The sequence below is a fragment of the Amblyraja radiata genome, chromosome 5 (assembly GCF_010909765.2).
Source record: "Amblyraja radiata isolate CabotCenter1 chromosome 5, sAmbRad1.1.pri, whole genome shotgun sequence".
NCBI classification, from domain to species: domain Eukaryota; kingdom Metazoa; phylum Chordata; class Chondrichthyes; order Rajiformes; family Rajidae; genus Amblyraja; species Amblyraja radiata.
In genome coordinates, this window is record NC_045960.1 from 112,340,145 (window position 1) to 112,362,789 (window position 22,645).

The 22,645-nt window shown below is 46.4% G+C and overlaps 1 protein-coding gene across 1 annotated transcript in view; it reads right to left on the minus strand.

Annotated features, from left to right (window-relative positions):
* Window positions 1–19,533, minus strand: part of rev3l (REV3 like, DNA directed polymerase zeta catalytic subunit) — a 219,476-nt gene extending 199,943 nt beyond the window's left edge. The window contains exon 1 of the mRNA XM_033022004.1: window positions 19,055–19,533. Within this exon, the coding sequence (XP_032877895.1) occupies window positions 19,055–19,193 (139 nt within the window). The 5' untranslated portion in view covers window positions 19,194–19,533. The remainder of the gene's footprint in view (window positions 1–19,054) is intronic.
* Between the last annotated feature and the right edge of the window lie 3,112 nt (window positions 19,534–22,645).

The window sequence follows — 22,645 nt, forward strand, 5'->3', positions numbered from 1 at the left end:
TTATGCCTAGACCGCGGGATGTTCAGTAACCCCAAGTCGGCCGATCTGAAGGACCTGGAGGTGGTGTGATGGGTAAGCAGACTTTTGATGCAGGTGGGGGCAAGCCCGTTAAGGGCTTTGTAAACATAGAGGAGGATCTTTTTTAATTTATTCGGAACCGCACAGGGAGCCAGTGGAGAGAGGCCAGAATTGGGATGATGTGGTCCCTTTTTCGGGTACCCATCAGGAGCTAAAATCAAACTAACAGGAAAGGGAAATGTTATTTCCTTCGGACATTCCAGCATGTCTAGGCCAGCTCTTCGACCATTCACCTGCAAGCATGTTGGCAAGCTGGAAAGGGTACAGAAAACATTTATGAGGGCCTGAGCAACCAGGAGAGGTTGAGCATGCTAGCGCAGGTAAGGGGGGGAAGGGGTGATCATAAAGAGGTGTACAAAAAACTGAGGAATACATAAGGTAAAGAGTTTTTTTTTTACACAGAGTGCAGGGGAAATCGAGAACAGGGGAAATCGAGAACTGGAGGACATATGTTTAAGATGAGAGGGGAAAGATTTAATAGGAGCCGGAGGGGTGACTTTTTTTTTAAAACACCAAGGGTGGTAAGTGTATGGAATGAGCTGCTGGAGGAGATAGTTGAGGCAGGTACTATCACAATGTTTAAGAAACATTTAGATAGGTACAAGGATAGGACAGGTTTAGAGGGATATGGGCCAAATGCAGTCAGGTGGGACTAGTGTAGATGGGGCATGTTACATAGAAAATAGGTGCAGGAGGCCATTCGGCCCTTCGAGCCAGCACCGCCATTCATTGTGATCATGGCTGATCGTCCCCTATCAATAACCCGTGCCTGCCTTCTCCCCATATCACTTGACTCCACTAGCCCCTCGAGCTCTATCTAACTCTCTCTTAAATCCATCCAGTGATTTGGCCTCAACTGTCGTCTGTGGCAGGGAATTCCATAAATTCACAACACTCTGGGTGAAAAAGTTTGTTCTCACCTCAGTCTTAAATGACCTCCCCTTTATTCTAAGACTGTGGCCCCTGGTTCTGGACTCACCCAACATTGGGAACATTTTTCCTGCATCTAGCTTGTCCAGTCCTTTTATAATTTTATATGTTTCTATAAGAATCCCTCCTCATCCTTCTAAACTCCAGTGAATACAAGCCCAGTCTTTTCAATCTTTCCTCATATGACAGTCCCTGCATCCCAGGAATCAATCTCGTGAACCTACGCTGCACTGCCTCAATCACAAGGATGTCCTTCCTCAAATTAGGAGACCAAAACTGTACACGATACTCCAGATGTGGTCTCACCAGAGCCCTATACAACTGCAGAAGAACGTCTTTACTCCTATACTGAAATCCTCTTGTTATAAAGGCCAACATTCCATTAGCTTTCTTCACTGCCTGCTGTACCTGTAAGCCAACTTTCAGTGACCGGTGTACAAGGATGCCCAGGTCTCGCTGCACCTCCCCCTTACCTAACCTAGCACCCATTGAGATGTTGGCCTGTTCTCACACTGTACGACTGACTCCGAATTCTTTGAGGAAGTAAAAATCATGATTGACCTAAATTTTTAGAAGGCATTTGCTAAACAAAATGAGCCCATGGTATGAGAAGGAAGATACTAGCATGGATAGAAGGTTGGCTGAATGGCAGAAGGCAAAGAGTGGCAATAAGGGGGCTTTTTTTCTTGTATGCTGCCAGCGACTGGTGGCGCTCCGCAGGGGTTGGTCTTGGGGGCCACTACTCTTCACATCATATATTAATGAGTTGGATGATGGAATTGATGGCGTTGTGGCCAAGCTTGTGAATGATACAAAGATAGGTGGAAGGGTAGGTGGTGTGGTGGAATCACGAGGTTTGCAGAGGAACTGAGACAGATTAGGAGGGCAAAGAAGTGGCAGATGGAATACATTATAGCAAAGTGTGCGGTCATGCAATTTGGTCGTTGAAATAAAGGTGCAAACTATTTTCTAAATGGGGAGAGAATTCAGAAATCAGAGGTGCAAAGGTACTTAGGAGTGCTGCTGCGGGATTCCCAAAAGATCAATTTACAGGTTTAATCGGTACTAAGGAAGGCAAATGCAATGTTAGCATTTGTTTCCAGAGGGTTTGAATATAAAAGCAGAGATGTAATGCTCTATAGGGCAGTGATTAGACACATTTAAAGTACTATGAACAATTTTGGGCCCTATATCTGAGGAGGGATGTGCTGGCGTTGGAGAGGGCTCGGGGGAGGATAATGAGGATGATCCCAGGGATGATTCGGTTAAGATATGACGAGCATTTGATGGCTCTGGGCCTGTGCATGCTGAAGTTCAGAAGGATGAGGGAGGGATCTCATTGAAACTTACTGAACAGTGAAATGCCTGGTTTGAGTAGATGTGGAAAGGATGTTTCTACTAGTGGGAGATTCAAGAACCAGAGGGCACAGCCTCAATAAAAGGATGTTTAGGACAGAACTGCAGATGCTGGTTTAAATGGAAGATAGACACAAATTGCTGGAGTAACTCAGCAGGACAGGCAGCAGCTCGGGAGAGAAGGAATGGGTGACGCTTCAGGTTGAGTCTGAAGATGGGTCTCCTTAGAATAGACACAAAATGCTGCAGTAACTGAGTGGGAATCTTCAGAATCCGATGAAGGGCCACGATCCAAAATGTCACCAGTTTCTTTTATCCAGAGATGCTGCCTGTCCCACTGAGTTACTCCAGCATTTTGGGTCTATCCTCAATAAAAGGATGTTCTTTTACAAATGAGATGGAGGGATTTCTTTAGCAATCACAATCACAATAACACTTTATTAGCCAAATATATTTTGCAACATACGAGGAAATTCATTTGCCAAGTCAGTCATACATATAAAAGCAACGGAACACACAAAATACATTTTAACATAAAGATCCACCACAGTGACTCCTCCACATTCCTCTGTGAAAAAAAGTTCAAATCTCTTCCCTTTGCTCTCCCACGGTCGGAGACCTCGAGCCCTCCGTTGACGGGACGATCTTGAATCCTGCAGCCAACGGATATTATTGCTATTGAGGGAGCGCAGCGTAGGTTAACAAGGTTAATTCTTATGCTGAGAGAATGGAGCGGCTGGGCTTGTATACTCTGGAGTTTATTCTAGAAGGACGAGAGGGTATCTTATTGAAACACAAGATAATTAAGGGTTTGGACACGCTAGAGGCAGGAAACATGTTCCCGATGTTGGGGGAGTCCAGAACCAAGGGCCATAGTTTAAGAAACCGTGTCTAAACCCTTAACAATCTTGTTAATAGTTCATTGGTAATTTATTAAAAGTGGGAGATACTAGTGGGAGAGTCTCGGACCAGAGGTTGCAGCCTCAGAATTAAAGGACGTTCCTTTAGGAAGGAGATGAGGAGGAATTTCTTTAGTCAGATGGTGGTGAATCTGTGGAATTCATAGCCACAGAGGTCTGTGGAGGCCAAGTCAATGGATATTTTTAAGGCAGAGATAGATAGATTAGTGCGGGTGTCAGGGGTTATGGGGAGAAGGCAGGAGAATGGGGTTGAGAGGGAGCGTTAGATCATCCATGATTGAATGGCAGAGTGGACAATGGGCCGAATGGCCTAATTCTGCTCCTATCACATGAACATGAACTTTATTGTCTCATGTATCTAGTTACAGCGAAATTCTTTATCTTGTATAAAGTTCAGTAAAAAGCTTACCATACACCGGCACAATCAGTGGAAACATGTTCCCGATGTTGGGGGAGACCAGAACCAGGGGTCACAGTTTAAGAATAAGGGGTAAGCCATTTAGAACGGAGATGAGGAAACACTTTTTCTCACTGCGAGTTGTGAGTCAAGATTCAAACAAGGGGACATGACTTGAGAATTAAGGGACAGAAGTTTAGGGGTAACATGAGGGGGAACTTCTTTACTCAGAGTGGTGGCTGTGTGGAATGAGCTTCCAGTGAAGGTGGTGGAGGCAGGTTCGTTTTTATCATTTAAAAATAAATTGGATAGTTATATGGACGGGAAAGGAATGGAGGGTTATGGTCTGAGCGCAGGTATATGGGACTAGGGGAGAATATGTGTTCGGCACGGACTTGAAGTGTCGAGATGGCCTGTTTCCGTGCTGGAATTGTTATATGGTTATATATGGTCTGTGGAGTTCTCTGCCTCAGAGGGCGGTTCTCTGGATACTTTCAAGAGAGAGCTAGATAGGACTCTTAAAGATAGCGGAGTCAGGGGATATGGGGAGAAGGCAGGAACGGGGTACTGATTAGGGATGATCAGCCATGATCACATTGGATGGCGGTGCTGGCTCGAAAGGTCGAGTGGCCTACCCCCGCACCTATTGTCTATTGACTCCAATGTTAAGTCCACGCCCCGCGTTGGGGCCCAAAGTTAGTCCGAGGAGTCCTCCAGCTCTATCGATGGTAGTCAGCAGATCGGCCGGAGACGCGATACAGAAAATAATTGCCTCTCCGGCAAGGTAGGAAACTGAAAGAAAGTTTCCCCCAACCCTCTCCCCCCCGCATAAAACAAACCAGAGAACATTTACACACACTGAACATAAAAAGTCAAAAAAACAGAGACCGTTTGGGGGGGGGCGCCTCTGGTATCGGGGAGAGGGAAAGATTCCTCAACCACGATGGAATGGTGGAGTAGACTCGATGGGTCAAATGGTCTAATTTGCTCCAATGTCTTATGGTCTAAACCAAGTGATTGGAGGTGAATGAATGTAATTATACAGTGCTGGGACTTAACCTGGGAGAGGAAGCTGACTTTGGGTTGTTTATCCTGCTGAACATTTAGTTTATTATATTGTCATGTGTACATGTTCACATTTTCATGTGAAAGGCTTTTGTTTGCCGACTATCCAGTCCAACACTATATATGGATACAATCAAGCCACCCACTATGCACAGATAAAAGGTACGACATTTAGAGCAGGATATAACATTGAAGTCCAATTAAAGATAGTTCAAAGGTCTCCACCACATTCTAGCTGGTGAGGACCATCAGTTGCCTGATAACGGCCCTGTCCCACTGTACAAGTTCATTCAAGTGTAGAATGAACGTAGCGGGTACATCGGAGCTCGGGGACGTCTCTTAGCGGCTCGTAATGCTAATATCAGATACTCGGGAAACGCGGTAAGCTCAGGAAGACGCGTGAAGATTTTTCAACATGTTGAAAAATGTCCACAACAGCCCCGAGTATCAACGAGCGGCCATTACCGTAAATCTCCGAGTTCGAATCAGGGCAAACTCAGGAGAAACCTTTGAATGAACTCGTACAGTGGGACAGGGGTTTAACAGGCATGAATACCCGAATGTCAATGTAAGGTGTGGAAAGAGAACAGCCACATGGCAGCTCATTTGTCACTGCCTATATTTTCACTACCCACTGCCAAAATGGACGGCTTTGTTAGGAGCTGCTTTGTTCGCCCATTGCCGAAGACTAAAACAGTAATCAGCAAACTGCTTAAGAGTTCCAATCTTATGATGGAGAGATCACTGGTGAAGTACTAACAATGGTCAGGACTAGGACGCCACTCTAGGAAGCTTCACTAATGTCTTCCGATGCAGATGACTGTTCGCCTAGCATTATTTACCAAGATGGTTTTCAGACAGTGAGAATGTTCACTTTTGCATTTCCATTCACTTCAGATTTTAGGAATGCTCCTTGACGACTTAGACAAATGCCTCCCAGTATCAAGGATCAGCACTCTCATCTCCGGGATTCAGCTCTAACTTGTTCCACTTTTCTGGGGCAAAGTAAACCAAGCATTCTTCAGCAAATTAGTGTCATGGGGCAGGCAGTTACGAAGTTCGCAGTGGTGCTGCATTCCTTCCCGTATTATTATTGAGCATCTACACCTAAAGGCAACAGATGTTCTCAGTGTCGACAAGCCTTTCTTGATGCTTGAGTGGAATGTGCAGCAGCAATTGGTCGGATTGATTGAAAGATAGTGTAGTGTAACTGTCCCCGATTTTTTCAGCAACCATCATAATCGTAGCAGGTCGCCGAACAAAACGGCGACTGGACTAATGGGCCTGTCGCACTTCAGCGGTTTTTTTTAGGCTACGGTCGGCGAATAGGACATTGAAACTCACCAAAGTCAGCACCGGCGACAATCTACGACATCCTGTCGACAACCAATGACATCCTGACGACTGCCTACATTACGTCACCTGGCGACAACCTACGACAGCACCTACGTCAAGCTACACTCATTTGGCGTCAAACCCAAGGTCGCCACTGTCACGACCAGAAAGACGCTACGACTATTTGGGCGACTGAGGAGACCTCTCACGACCATACAGGAGACACCCTGGCGACCACATAGTCTCCTGTAGTTGGCTAAGTGGGACAGGCCCATAAAAAAAACAGGCATTTCAGCTCACCGTACACACAGACCACCAATCACCCGTTCACACCAGTTCTACGTTACCCCACTTTCTCATCTACTCCCTCACACTCAGGGCATTTTACAGAGACAAGTTAACCTACAAGCCTAGAGCTCTGGAGAACATCATAGTTTAGAGATACAGTATGGAAACGGACCCTTCAGCCCGCCCGAGTCCACTCTGACCAGTGATCACCCGTTCACACTAGGTCTATGTAATTCCATTTTCTCAACTACTCCCTACACACTAGGGACAATTTACAGAAGCCAATTAACCTACAAACCCACATGTCTTTGGGAAGTGGGAGGAAACCGGAACTCCTGGAGGAAAACCACACTGTCACAGAGAGACCTGTGGAAACTCCATAGTGACAGCGCCTGTAGTCTGGATTAAACCCAGGTCTCTGACGCTATGAGGCAGCAGCTCTATCAACTGCGTCATTGTGCCACCTCTAGGGTGCTTGTTTGTTGACAGAAAACATCACAAACATTTTACCATGTAAACTGAAACACTTTGGCCTTAGAATCAGCTTTCTGTAGACAACAAGTCTTAAATAGACATTGATCAGTCTTAAGCAGATATTGTCTGTAGGAAAGAACTGCAGATGCTGGTTTAAATCGAAGGTAGACACAAAATGTTGGAGTAATTCAGCGGGACAGGCAGCATCTCTGGAGAGAAGGAATGGGTGACATTTCGTGTCGAAGGGTCTCCATCCGAAACGTCACCCACTCCTTCTCTCCAGAGATGCTGCCTGTCCCGCTGAGTTACTCCAACATTTTGTGTCTACCTTTGATTTATACAGATATTGTCTGGCCTATATCTCTGGTATTAGATAGTCAAAAAAGTTCCCTGGCAGACTTTCATTTGCTGCCTGCAAACAGAGATAAAAATAAATGCAAAGCTTTGACCCACTGCCAAGGTAAAATACATGTGGAGCACATATTATCTTGTTTACATCTAAGAAGTTGACATCCTAATGTTTTATATATATTGTTACTAACTGAAACAAATGCCGAATTCCAACTACCGGATTTCCCGGCAATGAAGACGCCATTTTTTACCCAAAAAGAAGGCATAACATTTTGCCTGCATCTCGGAGGCCGAAGGTTAGGTTGTTAGCCAAGAAAGATACTTGGCTATCCCTCAGTACAGCAACATTAAGAACGATGCTAGCAGCCTGATGGGCAGCAGCTGTAAAAGTGGACAGCGCTGCTGGAGGGGGGAGAGGTAAGAGTTATCTTTCACCGCGTTGTGGGGAAGCCTGGCCCGGGTAGACAGGGGTGTAAAGTTGCGAGGATGGCAGGAGCGTTGAGAAGGGGGGGCCGGGGCTCATGCCAGCAAAACTGCTTCACCGCTCAGGGCGGCGGCCACCGCATTGTGGCGAGGGAGGAAGTAGCTCGGGGTCCTGCGAGCGCCCGCGGGCTCAGGACCGCGGAACCGGCCGCCACCGGTGTCATTCGCATCAGGTGAACCGGTGGAGGTGGTGGTTGGCGGGTAGCTACTGAGGCAGAAGTGGGCGTTCCATCCCGGGTCTCGATCTCTCTCTACTGGGGCATGCGAATGGGAGTTACAGGGCGCTACAGCCAGTCCTTGGGCTCCAGGCGACCTGGGAACTGACAGCCAGTCTCCTGGGGACTGTGAAGGGATCTGGGAACTGCAGCCAGTCCCGGCGACACGAGGGATCTGGGAACTGCAGCCAGTCCCGGGGCACGCAGGCGATGTTGCCAGCCCCTGGGCTAAACCAAACCCTTCATCCTGTCCCGCCAACCTTTTTTCAAAATTTGGGGTGCGTCTTCGACACAGGTGTGTCTTCATTGCCAGGAAATACGGTACTTACACTTGTCAACTGCAAAATGAGATGAAAGTCAACAGTTGTTGACCACCTTATCAACTTTATCTCAAGACTGGAAAGGTACTGGGAATGAACGAGAGGCAAAAGATCCAGTTTGGATCAAACAAAGGCTAGTTTTGTTACAGCCCTGGCATGTACAATCACTGGTATTACTAATTAACAGAAGGTGGCAATTTCAGCAAATAAGTGCAGCTTATTGATGCAAGAAAATAAGTTATGATGTCTACAGGCAGACAGACAGTTAACTGCCCAATTTTTGGTGAAGAAATTCGACAAGGATTAGTAAGAGCGTCAAAGCTTACGGGGAGAAAGCAGGAGAATGGGGTTGAGAAAGAAATAAAGATCAACCATGATCGAATGGGAAAGCATTGATGGGCTGAATGGCCTAATTTGCACCTATGTCTTATGTTATGGAAAGAAAAGAGGGCAGTTGTTTTTATAAAAAAAAAAGGGCAATACTTTAGTGATAGTTACAGGACTATGGGTAAAGAGATTTGCATTTCAAATTGACGGAGTAGATGTTTCTCAGAGCAAAATCTGGCTTGGCGCAGTTTGCTGAGATTAAGTAACTTGACACATCTCTGTAAGCAGTTGGTCATTCCACGAGGGATGGATGATAGCAGCTCTGGTATACTAAGAGGCAGCCTTCAGCAGGAACAGAGATGTGTACTGAGCAAGTGGTTAAGGAGTGAAAACGCATGGAAAAGGACTGGTGTGGGATGAGTTGAAGAGAAAAATGAGGTGGCATGGAGGCAGCAAGATGGCATCGGACCACTTGGCTCAGTGGTATCACGGGGGCGGGGGGACTAGTACAGGTAACTGTTGCCTGTATGTAATAACAAGGAACTGCAGATGTAGTAGGAGGGCGAACACGGGTAATGCCTCCAGCGCAGGAGGTGCCCACGGGACACAAAGATGGCGGTTCGCAGGCCTATCCGGTCGAAGGCAAGGGAGGAAGGTTCGGACTCACCTAGATGGGGAACTGCTCCAGTCGACCGAGCTGGTTGCCGGATCGGACTTTAGAGATGACACCAAAACATGGCGGTGCCCGCATGTGTAAATATACAAATGGAATTTCACTGTGCAGTTGCCCATGTGACAGATAAAGCAGCATCAAACCATTGGTTTTGTACCAAAAGATAGACAAAGTGCTGGAGTAGCTCAGCATGCCAGGCAGCATCTCTGGATAAAATGGACTGATGGCGTTTTGGGGTCGGGTGCCTTCGTCAGTTTGTAGTAGGCAGAACAGGGGGAAAAACTGGAAGCAAAAAAGACAGGTCAAATCAGGGCCGGCAACAGATGACCACAGGCTAGGGGGTTCCCTGATAGGCAAATAGTTGGATAGAGGCAGGTGTGAGCCCAACAGGGATACATAGCTGTGAACTGAGAAGTTAGTTGGTGGGGGGGTTATTGGGTTGTAAGCTACCCGAGCGGAATACGAGGTGCTGTTCGTCCAGTTTACGTGCGGCCTCACTCTGACAATGGAGGAGGCCAGGACAGAAAGGTCAGCGTGGGAATAGAAAGGGGACTTCAGCAACTGAGAGATCAAGTCCGCCATGGCAGACTAAAAGCAAGTATTCAGCGAAACGGTCGCCTAGTCTGCGCTTGGTCTCGCCGATGTACGGAAGCCTACATTGGGAATACCATATTAGGTTAGACGAGGTGCACGTGAACTCCTGTCTCACCTGGAAGGAGTTCTTGGGTCCCTGGATGGAGTAGAGGAAGGAGGTATAGGGACACTTGTTACATGTGGCGGCTGGTGGAGTGAAAGGTGGACATCTGGGGCGAGCTGGAATGAGAGCAGAACTACAGGACACAGAGGAGAGGCAGCGTAGGAGGAAGTGTAGTCCAGGTAACTGTTGGGAGTCGGTAGGTTTGTAGTAGACGTCAGTCGATAGTCTGCCCACTGTGATGGAGACAGAGAGATTAAGAGAGGGGAGAGAAAGGTCAGAGATAATCCAGGTGAATCTGAAGGCAAGATAGAAGTTAGTGGATGAGTTCTGCATGGTTGCAGGAGGCAGCCCCGAGGCAGTTGTCGATGTAGTAGAGAAAGAGTTGGGGTTAGGGCCAGTATACGTCTGGAACAAGGACTGTTCGTTTAAAAGGGCATCAATTATACCAGTGTCCAAGAAGAGTAAGGTGACGTGCCTCAATGACTGTCGACCAGTGGCACTAACGCTGGTGGTGATGAAGTGCTTTGAGAGGTTGATCATGTAGCAAATCAACTCCTACCTCGACAAAAACCTGGACCCACTGCAGTTCGCTTACCGCCACAACAGATCAACGGTGGATACGATCTCACTGGCCCTCCACTCCGCTCTGGACCACTTGGGCAACAAAACCTCATATGTCAAGCTGTTATTCATCGATTACAGCTCGGCATTTAACACAATCGTCCACTTCAAGCTGGTGACCAAACTTGCAGAACTGGGTCTCTGCGCATCCCTCTGCAATTGGATCCTCGACTTCCTCATTCACAAACCAGTCTGCTCGTATTGGTGGAAATGTGTCAGCCTCGATAACAATCAGCACGGGAGAACCTCAAGGCTGCGTGCTCAGCCCCCTGCTGTACTCACTCTATACTCATGACTGCGTAGTCAGTCACAGTGCGAACTCCACATCAAGTTCGCTGACGACACCACTGTTGTGGGACGTATCACTGATGGGGATGAGTCAGAGTATAGAAGAGAGATCGAGCAACTGTCCATATGATGCCAGCGCAATAACCTGGCCCTCAACACCAGCAAAACCAAGGAATTGATTGTGGACTTTGGAAGGAGTAGGAGGGGGACCCACAACCCCATTTATATCAACGGGTCGATGGTTGAAAGGGTCAAGAGCTTCAAATTCCTGGTCGTGCACATCTCTGAAGATCTTTCCTGGTCCGAGAACACTAATGCAATTATCAAGAAAGCTCATCAGCGCCTCTACCTCCTGAGAAGATTACGGAGAGTCGGTTTGTCAAGGAGGACTCTCTCTAACTTCTACAGCTGCACAGTAGAGAGCATGCTGACCGGTTGCATCGTGGCTTGGTTCGGCAATTTGAGCGCCCTGGAGAGGAAAAGACTACAAAAAGTAGTAAACACTGCCCAGTCCATCGGCTCTGACCTTCCTTCCATCAAGGGGATTTATCGCAGTCGCTGCCTCAAAAAGGCTGGCAGTATCATCAAAGACCCACACCATACTGGCCACACACTCATCTCCCTGCTACCTTCAGGTAGAAGGTACAAGAGCCTGAAGACTGCAATAACCAGGTTCAGGAATAGCTACTTCCCCACAGCCATCAGGCTATTAAACCTAGCTCGGACAAACTCTGATTATTAATAACCCATTATCTGTTATTTGCACTTTATCAGTTTATTTATTCATGTGTGTATATATTTATATTATGGTATATGGACACACTTATCTGTTTGTAGTAAATGTCTACTATGTTCTGTGTGCTGAAGCAAAGCAAGAATTTTATTGTCCTATACAGGTATACAGAGACACATGACAATAAACTCACTTGAACTTGAACCAACAAAAAGGCAGGCATAGCTGGTGCCAAGCGAGTGCCCATGGCTACAACTTTTACTTGGAGAAAGTGGGAGTAGTCAAAATTATCCAACAAGCAACAGCTTAATTTACTGAACTTTTGTTGTGTGCTAACCAGTCAGCGGAAAGACAATGCATAATTACAATCCAGCCATTTACAGTATATAATTACATAAGGGAATAAGTTTTAATGCAGGGTAAAGTCAGCAAAGTCCGATCGAGGATAGTCCGAGCATCAACAAAGTGGTAGATAGTGCTCTCAGGTTGAGGGCGATGACAAGTTCCGCCAGGCAGAGAGTGTTAGTGGATGGAAATTGGTTAGGTCTGTTCAAGGAAGAAATGGAGAGCCTTGAGGGATGAGGTGTGAGGGATAAAGGGATTTGATATAATCCGTGGTAATATTCATGCTTGGGGGCCTAGCAACTGGAAGTCAAAGTGTTGAAGGATGTGTGCAGTGCCTCCGATGTGGGTTGTAAGGGATTGGACATGGGGGGGGTATAGGATAGAATCAAGGTATGTAGAGATCAGTTTGTTTAAACTATTGCCAAATCAAGTAGGGAAGTAAGGACATACAGCATGGAAATAGGCCTTTCGGCCCAACTTGCCACACTGACCAACTTATCCCATCTACACTAGATCAGTTTGACCCATATCCCTCTAAACCCATCCATGTACCTGTCTAAATGTTTCTTCAACTTTGCGATGGTACCTGCCTCAACTACCTCCTCTGACAGCTTGTTCCATACACTCACCACCCAATGCACAAAAAAGATAGTCCTCACATTCCTATTAAATATTTTCCCCTTCAACTTAAACCCATGTCCTCTGGATCTCAATTCCCCAACTCTGGGCAAGCAACTGAGTCTACCCAAGCTATTCCTAATAATATTCAAAATACAAAAAATGAAAAATGGTTGTTTGGCACTTTGCGTTTGTTAATAATGATCTCTCCACAAAGATTTTTGACAAGTGCCCTGCAATACACTACGACATACTATCAGTCTGAAGGGTCTGGACCTGAAATTTCACTCATTCCTTCTCTCCAGAGTTGCTGCCTGCCCGCTGAGTTACTCCAGCACTTTGTGTCCATCTTCGATTTAAACCAGCATCTGCAGTTCCTTCTTACACATGACATACTATCAACCTTATGTTGAATACAGCATGGTCTGTACCAAGTTTGTGCACTCTCCTTGTGACCGTGCGGGTTTTCTCTGGGTGCTCAGGTTTCCTCCCACACTCCAAAGGCGCACAGGTATGTAGGTTAATTGGCTTGGTATAATAGTAAATTGTCCCTAGTGTGTGTAGGATAGTGCTAGTGTGCGGGGGTCGATGGCCGATGCGGACTCGGTGGGCGAAGGGCCCGTTTCCATTCCTTATCTCTAAACAAGGTGCATCTTTGAACAAGCCAGGCCCTTGAATGTTCCATAGCCCACCGTTGGCAGGGGTGTGTTGAATTACTCAAACTCGGGGAGGGCATGAGCTGGATAGGGACAAAGTTCAAACTTCACAGTGAAGTTTGTTCAAGTGACAAATTAAATTATTTATAAAGTTCATTAACAATTGACCAGGAATTTCCCTTCATATAAAATAAAACAGAAACAGTGATCATATTTGGAGACACAGTAATGACCAATTTAGGGTTCTGTCGTCAGTCCATTCCCACTCCAGATGCTGCCTGTTCCAATGAATTATTCCAGCACTATTATACAGTGAATACTACTGCACAAGGACAGATCCTTCAGCTCACAATATCTGTGCCAAACATGATGCAACGATAAACTAATCTCTTCTGCCTGCACATGATCCATACATCTCCATTCTCTGCATATCCATGTGCTTATCTAAAGGCCTCTTGAATGCCACCATTATATTTACCTCCACCACCACCTCCCCTGCAAGCATGATCCAGGCACCCACCACCTCTGCCCAACACAATACTTGCCCCACACATCTCCTTTAGACTTCCCCCTCCCCTTCACACCTTAAAGTTATATCCTATAGTCTTTGACATTTCCACCTTGGAGAAAAAGGTATGACTGCGCCCCCTATCTTTGCCTCTCAATTTTATATATATTTCTCTCAGATCTCCCCTCAACCTGCAGTGTTCTAAGCAATCCAGGTTTCTCCAACCTCTGCATGTAGCTAATACCCTCTAATCCAGGCATAATTGGTAAACCACCCTTGCACGGTTTCCAAAGCCTCCACGTTCATTTACAAAATGTGTTTACAATGGACTAGGAATATATTTTCCCTTAATTATTTTTACAGTGACCCAATTCTGTATTGATATTTGGGGACAGTAGTTAGCAATTATAAGAGTCTGAAGAAGGATCCTGCCCCAAAACGTCCTATGTCAATTCTCCCTACGAGTTTTTACAGCACTTTGTGTTTTGTACTGTAATTATGTTTGACTTGCACAACTGACATGCATGCTCTTTTCCCCCACTTCTTTGCAACGGTCTTTGAATTTAGTTTCGCAACTTCCTTCATTACGTGATCTGGGGTTGCATGATTACCATATGGTTGTGAGACTGCCCAAAATTATTTTTTAAGTTTCAGATGTTCAACAGTTAAAATGAGAAAACAGTTCAAATCTCAACATTAGAAGCTAAACAAAGGAAATAAAAACACTTAGTCAAAAGATAAAAAATTGATGAAAGGGTGACAATTAAATTATACAATCAGGAAAAGAAAAACTACCTGGTCATCATACTCCTTTCCAACAAGTCAAACTAAAATGCATAAACGTAAAGCCTAACAGTTTTGGGTGGTACAGCTGGTAGAGCAACAGCCTCATGGCACCTGAGACCAAGGTTCGATCTGGACTTCGGGTTCTGTCTGTGTAGAGTTTACACGTTCTCCCTGTGACGTCTGGGTTTTCTCTGGGTGGTGCGGTTTCCTCCCACATCCCAAAGACGCACAGGTTTGTTGGACAATTGTCCTCTGAATTGCCCCCTCGGGTGTTGGGGAAGTCCAGGACAAGGGGTCACAGCTTAAGGATAAGGGGGAAATCCTTTAAAACCGAGATGAGAAGAACTTTTTTCACACAGAGAGTGGTGAATCTCTGGAACTCTCTGCCACAGAGGGTAGTCGAGGCCAGTTCATTGGCTATATTTAAGAGGGAGTTAGATGTGGCCCTTGTGGCTAAGGGGATCAGAGGGTATGGAGAGAAGGCAGGTACAGGATACTGAGTTGGATGATCAGCCATGATCATATTGAATGGCGGTGCAGGCTCGAAGGGCCGAATGGCCTACTCCTGCACCTAATTTCTATGTTTCTATGGGAGAGGATGAGAAAGTGGGACATCATAGAATCAGCGTGAATGGGTGATCGTCGGTTGGCGTGGACTCAGTGAACTGAAGGGAGATTTTCCACACTGTATCTCAGAACCAAACCTAATTTATTCAACAGAAGCAACCAGCGAGCTGAACATTCATTCAATCCATTTTGGGCAGAAAATAATGTTTACATCAACATTTAGTCAGATAACCAAATTAACTGCTGCTAAAGTGACAAGATGACCTTGTTTGAAACAAGCGAAAAGATTATTTTTCAACTGTCTTAAAAGCCCTAAAGCACACTCACACAAATAAAAACGTGCTTTAGTCACAATATAATACATACTTAATGTGCTTTAAAAGCTAGTTGTCGGAGGTGGGTGGGCATAAATTTATTGGCCAAGAAATAGAGAACATGTTAGCAACAATATGAAGTCTTCAGCTACACTGTCACTTCTAGTCAGGATTCAAGGGACCGAGCTATAGGGAGCATTTGAGCAGGTTAAGACTTTATTGCGTGGAACGCAGGAGGATGAGGGGTGATCTTATAGTGGTGTACAAAATCATGAGAGGAATAGATAGCATACTCTTTTGCCCAGAGTAGGGGAAATCTAGAACCATAGGACGTAGATTTAAGGTGAGAGAACGATTTAATAGGAACCCGAGGGGCACCATTTATTTTTTTTACACAAAGGGTGGCGAGTATTTGGAACGAGCTGCTGGAGAAGGTAGTTGAGGCAGGTACTATCACCATATTTAAAGGCCGGTACATGGATAGGATAGTTTTAGAGGGTCATGGGCCAAACACGGGCTGTTCAAACTAGTGCAGATGGGGCATCTTGGTCGGCGTGGGCAAGTTGGGCTGAAGGGCTTGTTTACATTCTGTATGACTCTGTATGAAGCGACTTTCACACCAGCTGCCAATTCAAAACACACGCACGTGTGACACCAACCAGCAAACTCACAAGTTCAAATAGTTTTAAGAGATTAAGCAAATGCCTCAAACAAGCACAGAATTCAAGAAGAAACTGCAATCTAAAATGCTCTTAGCCAAGCTACATTTTAAAATCAACATCATTGTCCACATGAGCAAATCTCCAAAATAGACTGAAAGCACGAAGGAGGATCTCGACCCGAAACACAACCCATTCCTTCTCTTCTGAGGTGCAGCCTGTATCGCTGAGTTACTCCAGCATTTGTGTCTTCCTTCGATTTAAACCAGCATCTGCAGTTCTTTCCTGCACATATTTCACAATGAGACTATCTTGTCTTCTACAGCAGAGTCCCAAAATTTTTTGAGTCCCTTCCTTAACTTTTAATTCATTGAAAACTAATATCTGCCCTGAAATTTGATACAGAAAATGGTAGCAATTACACAACTAAACTCTTTTGAAAAAGAGTATGCAATGCAATACTTAATGTCAGCTGAATGTTAGTAATCATTTTGGTGATCTGAACATTTATGTTGTAAAATTAACTACTAATGACTAGTTTTATAAAAATTAAAGTCAATGATACTAAATATGAAAGAGATTGTAGTAAGCAGGTTTATCTCATACATAGTACGAACCATTAGAAAGGAAATTCCTCCGAACCCACTGTCAGCCATTTTCAGTGCCCCTCCCAACACCAACCTACAACCTTGCTAGCCCGGAGACTGATCTTGCTTAACTGGAGGCTCACCTGTCCCCCGACACACACCCGCTGGATTAAGGAGGTGCTTTACAATTTAAAGCTTGAAAAACTTAGGTTCTCTCTCAAAGGCTCTACCAAGACATTCCTAGATACATGGAACCCTTTCTTGGAACTTGTTAACTCTCTCAACTTGTCCCCGGACTCGGAAGAGGACTGAGTGCTCTCCACCATTGTTCTGCTCTACTGCAGCTGCTCTCCCCTTAACCCCCCCCCCCTCCCCACACTTATTTATTTAATTACTTACTTATTTACTGTTATTAGTGACCCCCTTTTTTTTCTCTTTTTTTTTTAGTACTTTTTGTTTCGTTTATCTTACCATATTTGTGTGGATGTGTATGTATGTGAGTGTTGTTTGTCCCCGTTTGGTTCCGACCTGATTCGGGTGGGTTGAAGGTGGGTAAGGGTAAGGGCTTTGAGGGTCGCTTACATACTGTTGCACAATTATGCCTTGACTGTCACTGTCTGTTATCATTGTATGTATGCAAATTGCTGTGAAATTCAAATAAAAAGATTTAAATAAAGAAAGGAAATAAGGAGGAATATCTTTAGTCAGAGGGTGGTGAATCGGTGGAATTCATTGCCACAGAAGGCCGTGGAGGCCAAGTCAATGGATATTTTTAAGGCAGAGATAGATTCTCAATGAGTACAGATGTCAGGGGTTATGAGGAGAAGGCAGGAGAATGGGGTTGAGAGGGAAAGATAGATCAGCCATGATGGATAGTGGAGTAGACTTGATGGGTCAAATGGCCCGATTCGAACACAGAAGAAAGGATCACTACACCAAGATGTTAATTTAGTTTTCATAAAGTTATTCCATAAGCCATTCATTACATATAGAAACATATGTGCAGGAGTAGGCCCTTCGAGCCACCACCTCTATTCAATACGATCATGGCAGATCATATAAAATCAGTACCCTATTCCCGTATTTTCTCCACATCCCTTGATTCTTTTAGCCCCAAGAGCTAAATTTAACTCTCTTGAAAACATCCAGTGAATTGGCCTCCACTGCCTTCTGTGGCAGAGAATTCCACAGATTCACAGCTCTCTGGGTGAAGAAGTTTTTCCTCATCTCAGTCCTAAATGGCCTACCCCATATTCCTAAACTGTGACCCCTGGTTCTGAACTCCCCCAACATCTGGAACATTTTTCCCGCATCTAGTCTCTCCAATCTTTTAAGAATTTTACAGGGATGTTTATATAAGAACACCTCTCATCCTTCTAACTGTCCAAGAAGATCAATAAGGAATATAACACTTCAATAATCTTCACAGATAATATAAAAAATAAAAGTTTGCTGAGAGATTTGGAAACTGAAAGTGGTAGTAAACGTACCACTAATATCTACAACTGAAGAACAGTCCAATTTTTAACTACCAGGCTTTGATGAGCAAAATATATTCTGACAGCTACCGAGTAAACATGACAATTGAAGTCACTTATTACAGTATGCAAATAAAAGCTAATTAAAACATAAAAGATGGTGAAAATCTGTTAACAAAAACTACACCTCAATTGGTCCCTTTTTGGTGCATTACAGAGAGCATGGCTACCTTAGATTTTATTACCACTTGAGATCCGGTTACTCTGTGAATACAGCTAGTTCTGTCTCCCTCAAGGTTGGTAAAGGTTTCAACTGAACATTGGGGACGGTTCTGCGCGATAATTACAACACGGTGATTGGGGACGGAGAGATTTTTCTGCACAATTAATAAAAGATATGCTCAATTCCCTCCTTCCCCGGCGGATAGGAGAGAGGGGGGGGGGGGGGAAGAGAAAAAGGAAAAAAAAATCAAGACGATTTTATCCCTAATGAGCTGCTGAATAGAATACACAAATCTAATCAGTAAATAGAATGACAGCATGAAATCTCCATCGACATCAGAAGATATAGAGGGATGAACATATATGAAGGATGCACATATCAAGGAGCGTCCAGACATACATTAAAAGTGCATTAGTACACGCATTAAACATGTGCATTAAAGCATGCACACTAAACGTGTGCACTATTGCACGTACCCATTAAACGTGTGCACTATTGCATGCACACATTAAACATGTACACTATTGTATGAACACGTTAAACATGTGCATTAGTTGCTTAATGCAGATATTACACACTGACTATAACAGCTTCATGGCTGCCTGTGTGTGTGTGTGTTTTTTTACACAGCGAGGACTTCACAAAATGGCAAGCCCGTTTGCAGCCCCCAGCGGGGTGAAGAGAGAGAGAGAACCACTGCAGTGCTAAAGCATTTCAACACACATGAAAGCTGCCACACACACACACACAAGACCACCTTACCTGCAGGTGTCGGCCCGAAGATCCGGACCACGGGCACCCTGCTCACCCCGGCCTGCCTGAACTCCGAGTAGCAAACATCCAGCCCGGGCAGCGGGTTGCACATGTAGTAATCGGCGGTGACAATCCTCACGGACAACATGCTGACTGCTGCTGGTGGTGGTGGTGGTTCGCTGCTTTAAAGGGGATGCATATATATATATATAGAGAGAGAGAGAGATGCAGAGTGTGTGTGTGTGTGTGTGGGGGTTGCACGCACGCACTGCCCGGCTGCAGAAGGAGCAGCAGCAGCAGCGCGAGCCGCGGCCCGCCGGCGGTTGCTAGGGAGCCGGGCGGTTGCCAGGGAGCGGGCCGGTGGTCAGGCGGAGGTATGGAGGGCGGCCGCGGGCCTGTCCGTCGCTGTTGCTGTTGTCCGTGTCGGCCCTTGGCGCCGGGTGTATGTGTGTGTGTGTGAAGTAGTGGGCGGTGAGGGTGAGGGCGATGGGCCTGGGTGGGTGGGTGGGTTGCCGGGCCGCCACCGCCGGCCTCCAGCGCAGCTCCACTCCGCTCCCCTCCTCTCCCTCCGCCGCCCGCAGCTGCACTGCAGCAGCTCCCTTCGCTCAGCGCCCTATGAAAGCGGCCAGGCCCGCCCCCCGCCACCTCATTGGCCGCTTCTCCCCGTCGTCCCGCCTCCCGCCCGCTCTCATTGGCCGATCCTCTCGTCAATCCCCGCCTCCTGCTCGCTTTCATTGGTTGTCGGTCGCATCAGTCTCGCCTCCCGCGCACTCTGATTGGCTGCCCGCCCCTCCGGCGTTGATCCCGCCTCTTCCCGCTCCTCATTGGCTGCTCACTTGTCCCGCCTCCGCCCACGCCTCATTGGCTCCCATCCCCGCGGACGCTGATTGGATGCGGCTCTGTCATATATGCGGCCTTGGCTCCGCCCCTCGGTGATTGACAGCTGACTGCCCTCGCCGCGGGGATCGGCCCGTTCCCCAACACGGGGAGGGCGCTGTGGTTGACCGGCGCTGCTGCAACTGGTGTGCATTGGCACTGCTGCAACTGGTGTGCATTGCGCTGTATTTGCGCTGCATTGCACTGCATCAGTGTGTATTGAAATGCTGTAACTGGTGTGCATCGCACCGCATTGGCGCTACTGCAACTGGTGTGCATTGCACTGTATTAGTGTGCATTGACATGCCGCAACTGGTGTGCATTGCACTGCATTAGTGTGCATTGACATAACGCAACTGGTGTGCAGGGCACTGCATTGATGTGCATTGCACTGCATTAGTCTACATTGGCTCTACTGCAACTGGTGTGCATTGTTCTGCATTGGTGTACATAGGTGCTGCTGCAACTGGTGTGCATTGCACCGCATTGGTGTGCATTGGCACTACTGCAACTAGTGTGCATTGACATGCCGCGACTAGTGTACATGGCACTGCAATGATATGCATTGCACTGCATTAGTGTACATTGGCGCTACTGCAACTGGTGTGCATTGCACTGCATTTGGTGTACATAGGTGCTGCTGCAACTGGTGTGCATTACTTTGCATTGGTGTGTGTTGCACCGCATTCGTTGCTACAACAGGTATGCATTGTTCTACATAGGTGTGCATTGGTGCCACTGCAACGGGTGTGCATTGCACTGTATTGATGTGCATTGCCAACATGGTATGCATTGGCACTGCTGCCACAGGTCAACATTGCTCTGTATTCGGTGCACACCAGTGCATTGGCACTGCTGCGTTGCACTGCATTTGACGTGCATTAGAGCTGCTTCAGTGGCGTGCATTGGCGCAGCTGCAACTGGTGTGGATTGATGCTGCCATCACTGTTATCCATTGCACCGCATTGGAGCTGGTGGTGGTGTGTATTGCACTGCATTGGTGTGTAATGACCTGCTGCAACTGGTTCATATTGCACTGCATATTGTGCATTAGCGCTGCAGCTACTGGTGTGCATGGTATTGCATTTATATTATCTTAACTTACCTGATCTCCCGATGGCTCAGCACTTCAACTCCCCCTCCCATTCCCAATCTGACCTTCCTGTCCTGAGCCTCCTACATTATCAGAGTGAGGCCCAGTGCAAATTGGAGGAGCAGCACCTCATATTCCGCTTGGGCAGTTTACACCCCAGCGGTATGAACATTGACTTCTCTAACTTCAGATAGCCCTTGCTTTCTCTCTCCATCCACTCCCCCTTCACAGTTCTCCCACCAGTCTTACTGTCTCCGACTACATTCTATCTTTGTCCCGCCCCCTCCCCTGACATCAGCCTGAAGCAAAGATACGAGTATCTTTGTTCTGAGGAAGGGTCTCGACCCGAAACGTCGCCCATTCCTTCTCTCTAGGGATGCTGCCTCACCCGCTGAGTTACTCCAGCATTTTGTGTCTACCTTCGATTTAAATTAACATCTGCAGTTTTTTCTTGTACACAACCTGCTTCCAGTTCAATCCTCTGGGTGAATGCATCTCTGCATGAGGCAGGGTGTGAGTATGTGTACTCCAGATATCTGTGGGAGTACGTGGGTCCGTAGTAAACTTCAGTCCGTAGTCGGATGGCCCCTGTGATGGAGATGGAGAGATCAAGAAAGGGGAGAGAGGTGTCAGAGATAGACTGAGTAGATTCTGAGTGCCAGCAGCATGTTCGTTTTTTCAATTTTTTTAGTGTGTTTTAATGGGTGTTTTTAATGTCTCTCTGTGTGTCTTGTGTGGGGGGTGGTGTGAGGAGGTAAGGGGGAAACCACTTCTGTCGCCTCCTCCACGGAGAGGCGACTTTTTCCATGCCGCCTCCCCCGTGGCCTAAGATCGAGGATCGGGCGGCCTTTCCCGGAGAAGCGCCCGGGGCTTCAGCGGTCGATCCAGACTTTATCAGACTTTATGCCTTGTCTGAACTTCTGGATGCCCGCAGCGACGGCTGCGGAGGGTTGAGGTCCCGACCACGGGGGAAAAAATGGAGGAGGACTGGCCAGACTGGCCAAAACCAGTGATGAATGCTGTGGTGGATGTTTGTGTTAAATTTATATTGTGTTTTTGTGTGTTCTTTTTCATTGTACCGCTGCTGGCAAATTCATTTCACTTGTTCATGTCACAATGTGACGAATAAAACTGATATTGATATTGATAGATTCAGATTAGTTTATTGTCATGTTATTATTGTATCTGTCCCGCGTAACTGTGTCTGAGGAAGGGTCCCGACCCAAAAGTGCAAGGAAATTCCTTGATCACATAAAGATTGTAGAGTTTCAAGTGGGTGGATGCGGCCTGCTCCTGCACCTGTGTTATTAACACCAGAGTCAAGAATGGTCTATGTGACAAAATGTGGAATCCACAGAATATGTCATCAGTCATGAAATAGGAGTGGGTATAAAGTATGAGTCTTTTACCTAGGATAGGCGAATTAAGAACCAGAGGACATAGACAATAGACAATAGGTGCAGGAGTAGGCCATTCAGCCCTTTGAGCCAGCACCGCCATTCAATGTGATCATGGCTGATCATTCACAATCAGTACCCCGTTCCTGCCTTCTCCCCATATCCCCTGACTCTGCTATTTTTAAGAGCCCTATCTAGCTCTCTCTTGAAAGTATCCAGAGAACCGGCCTCCAC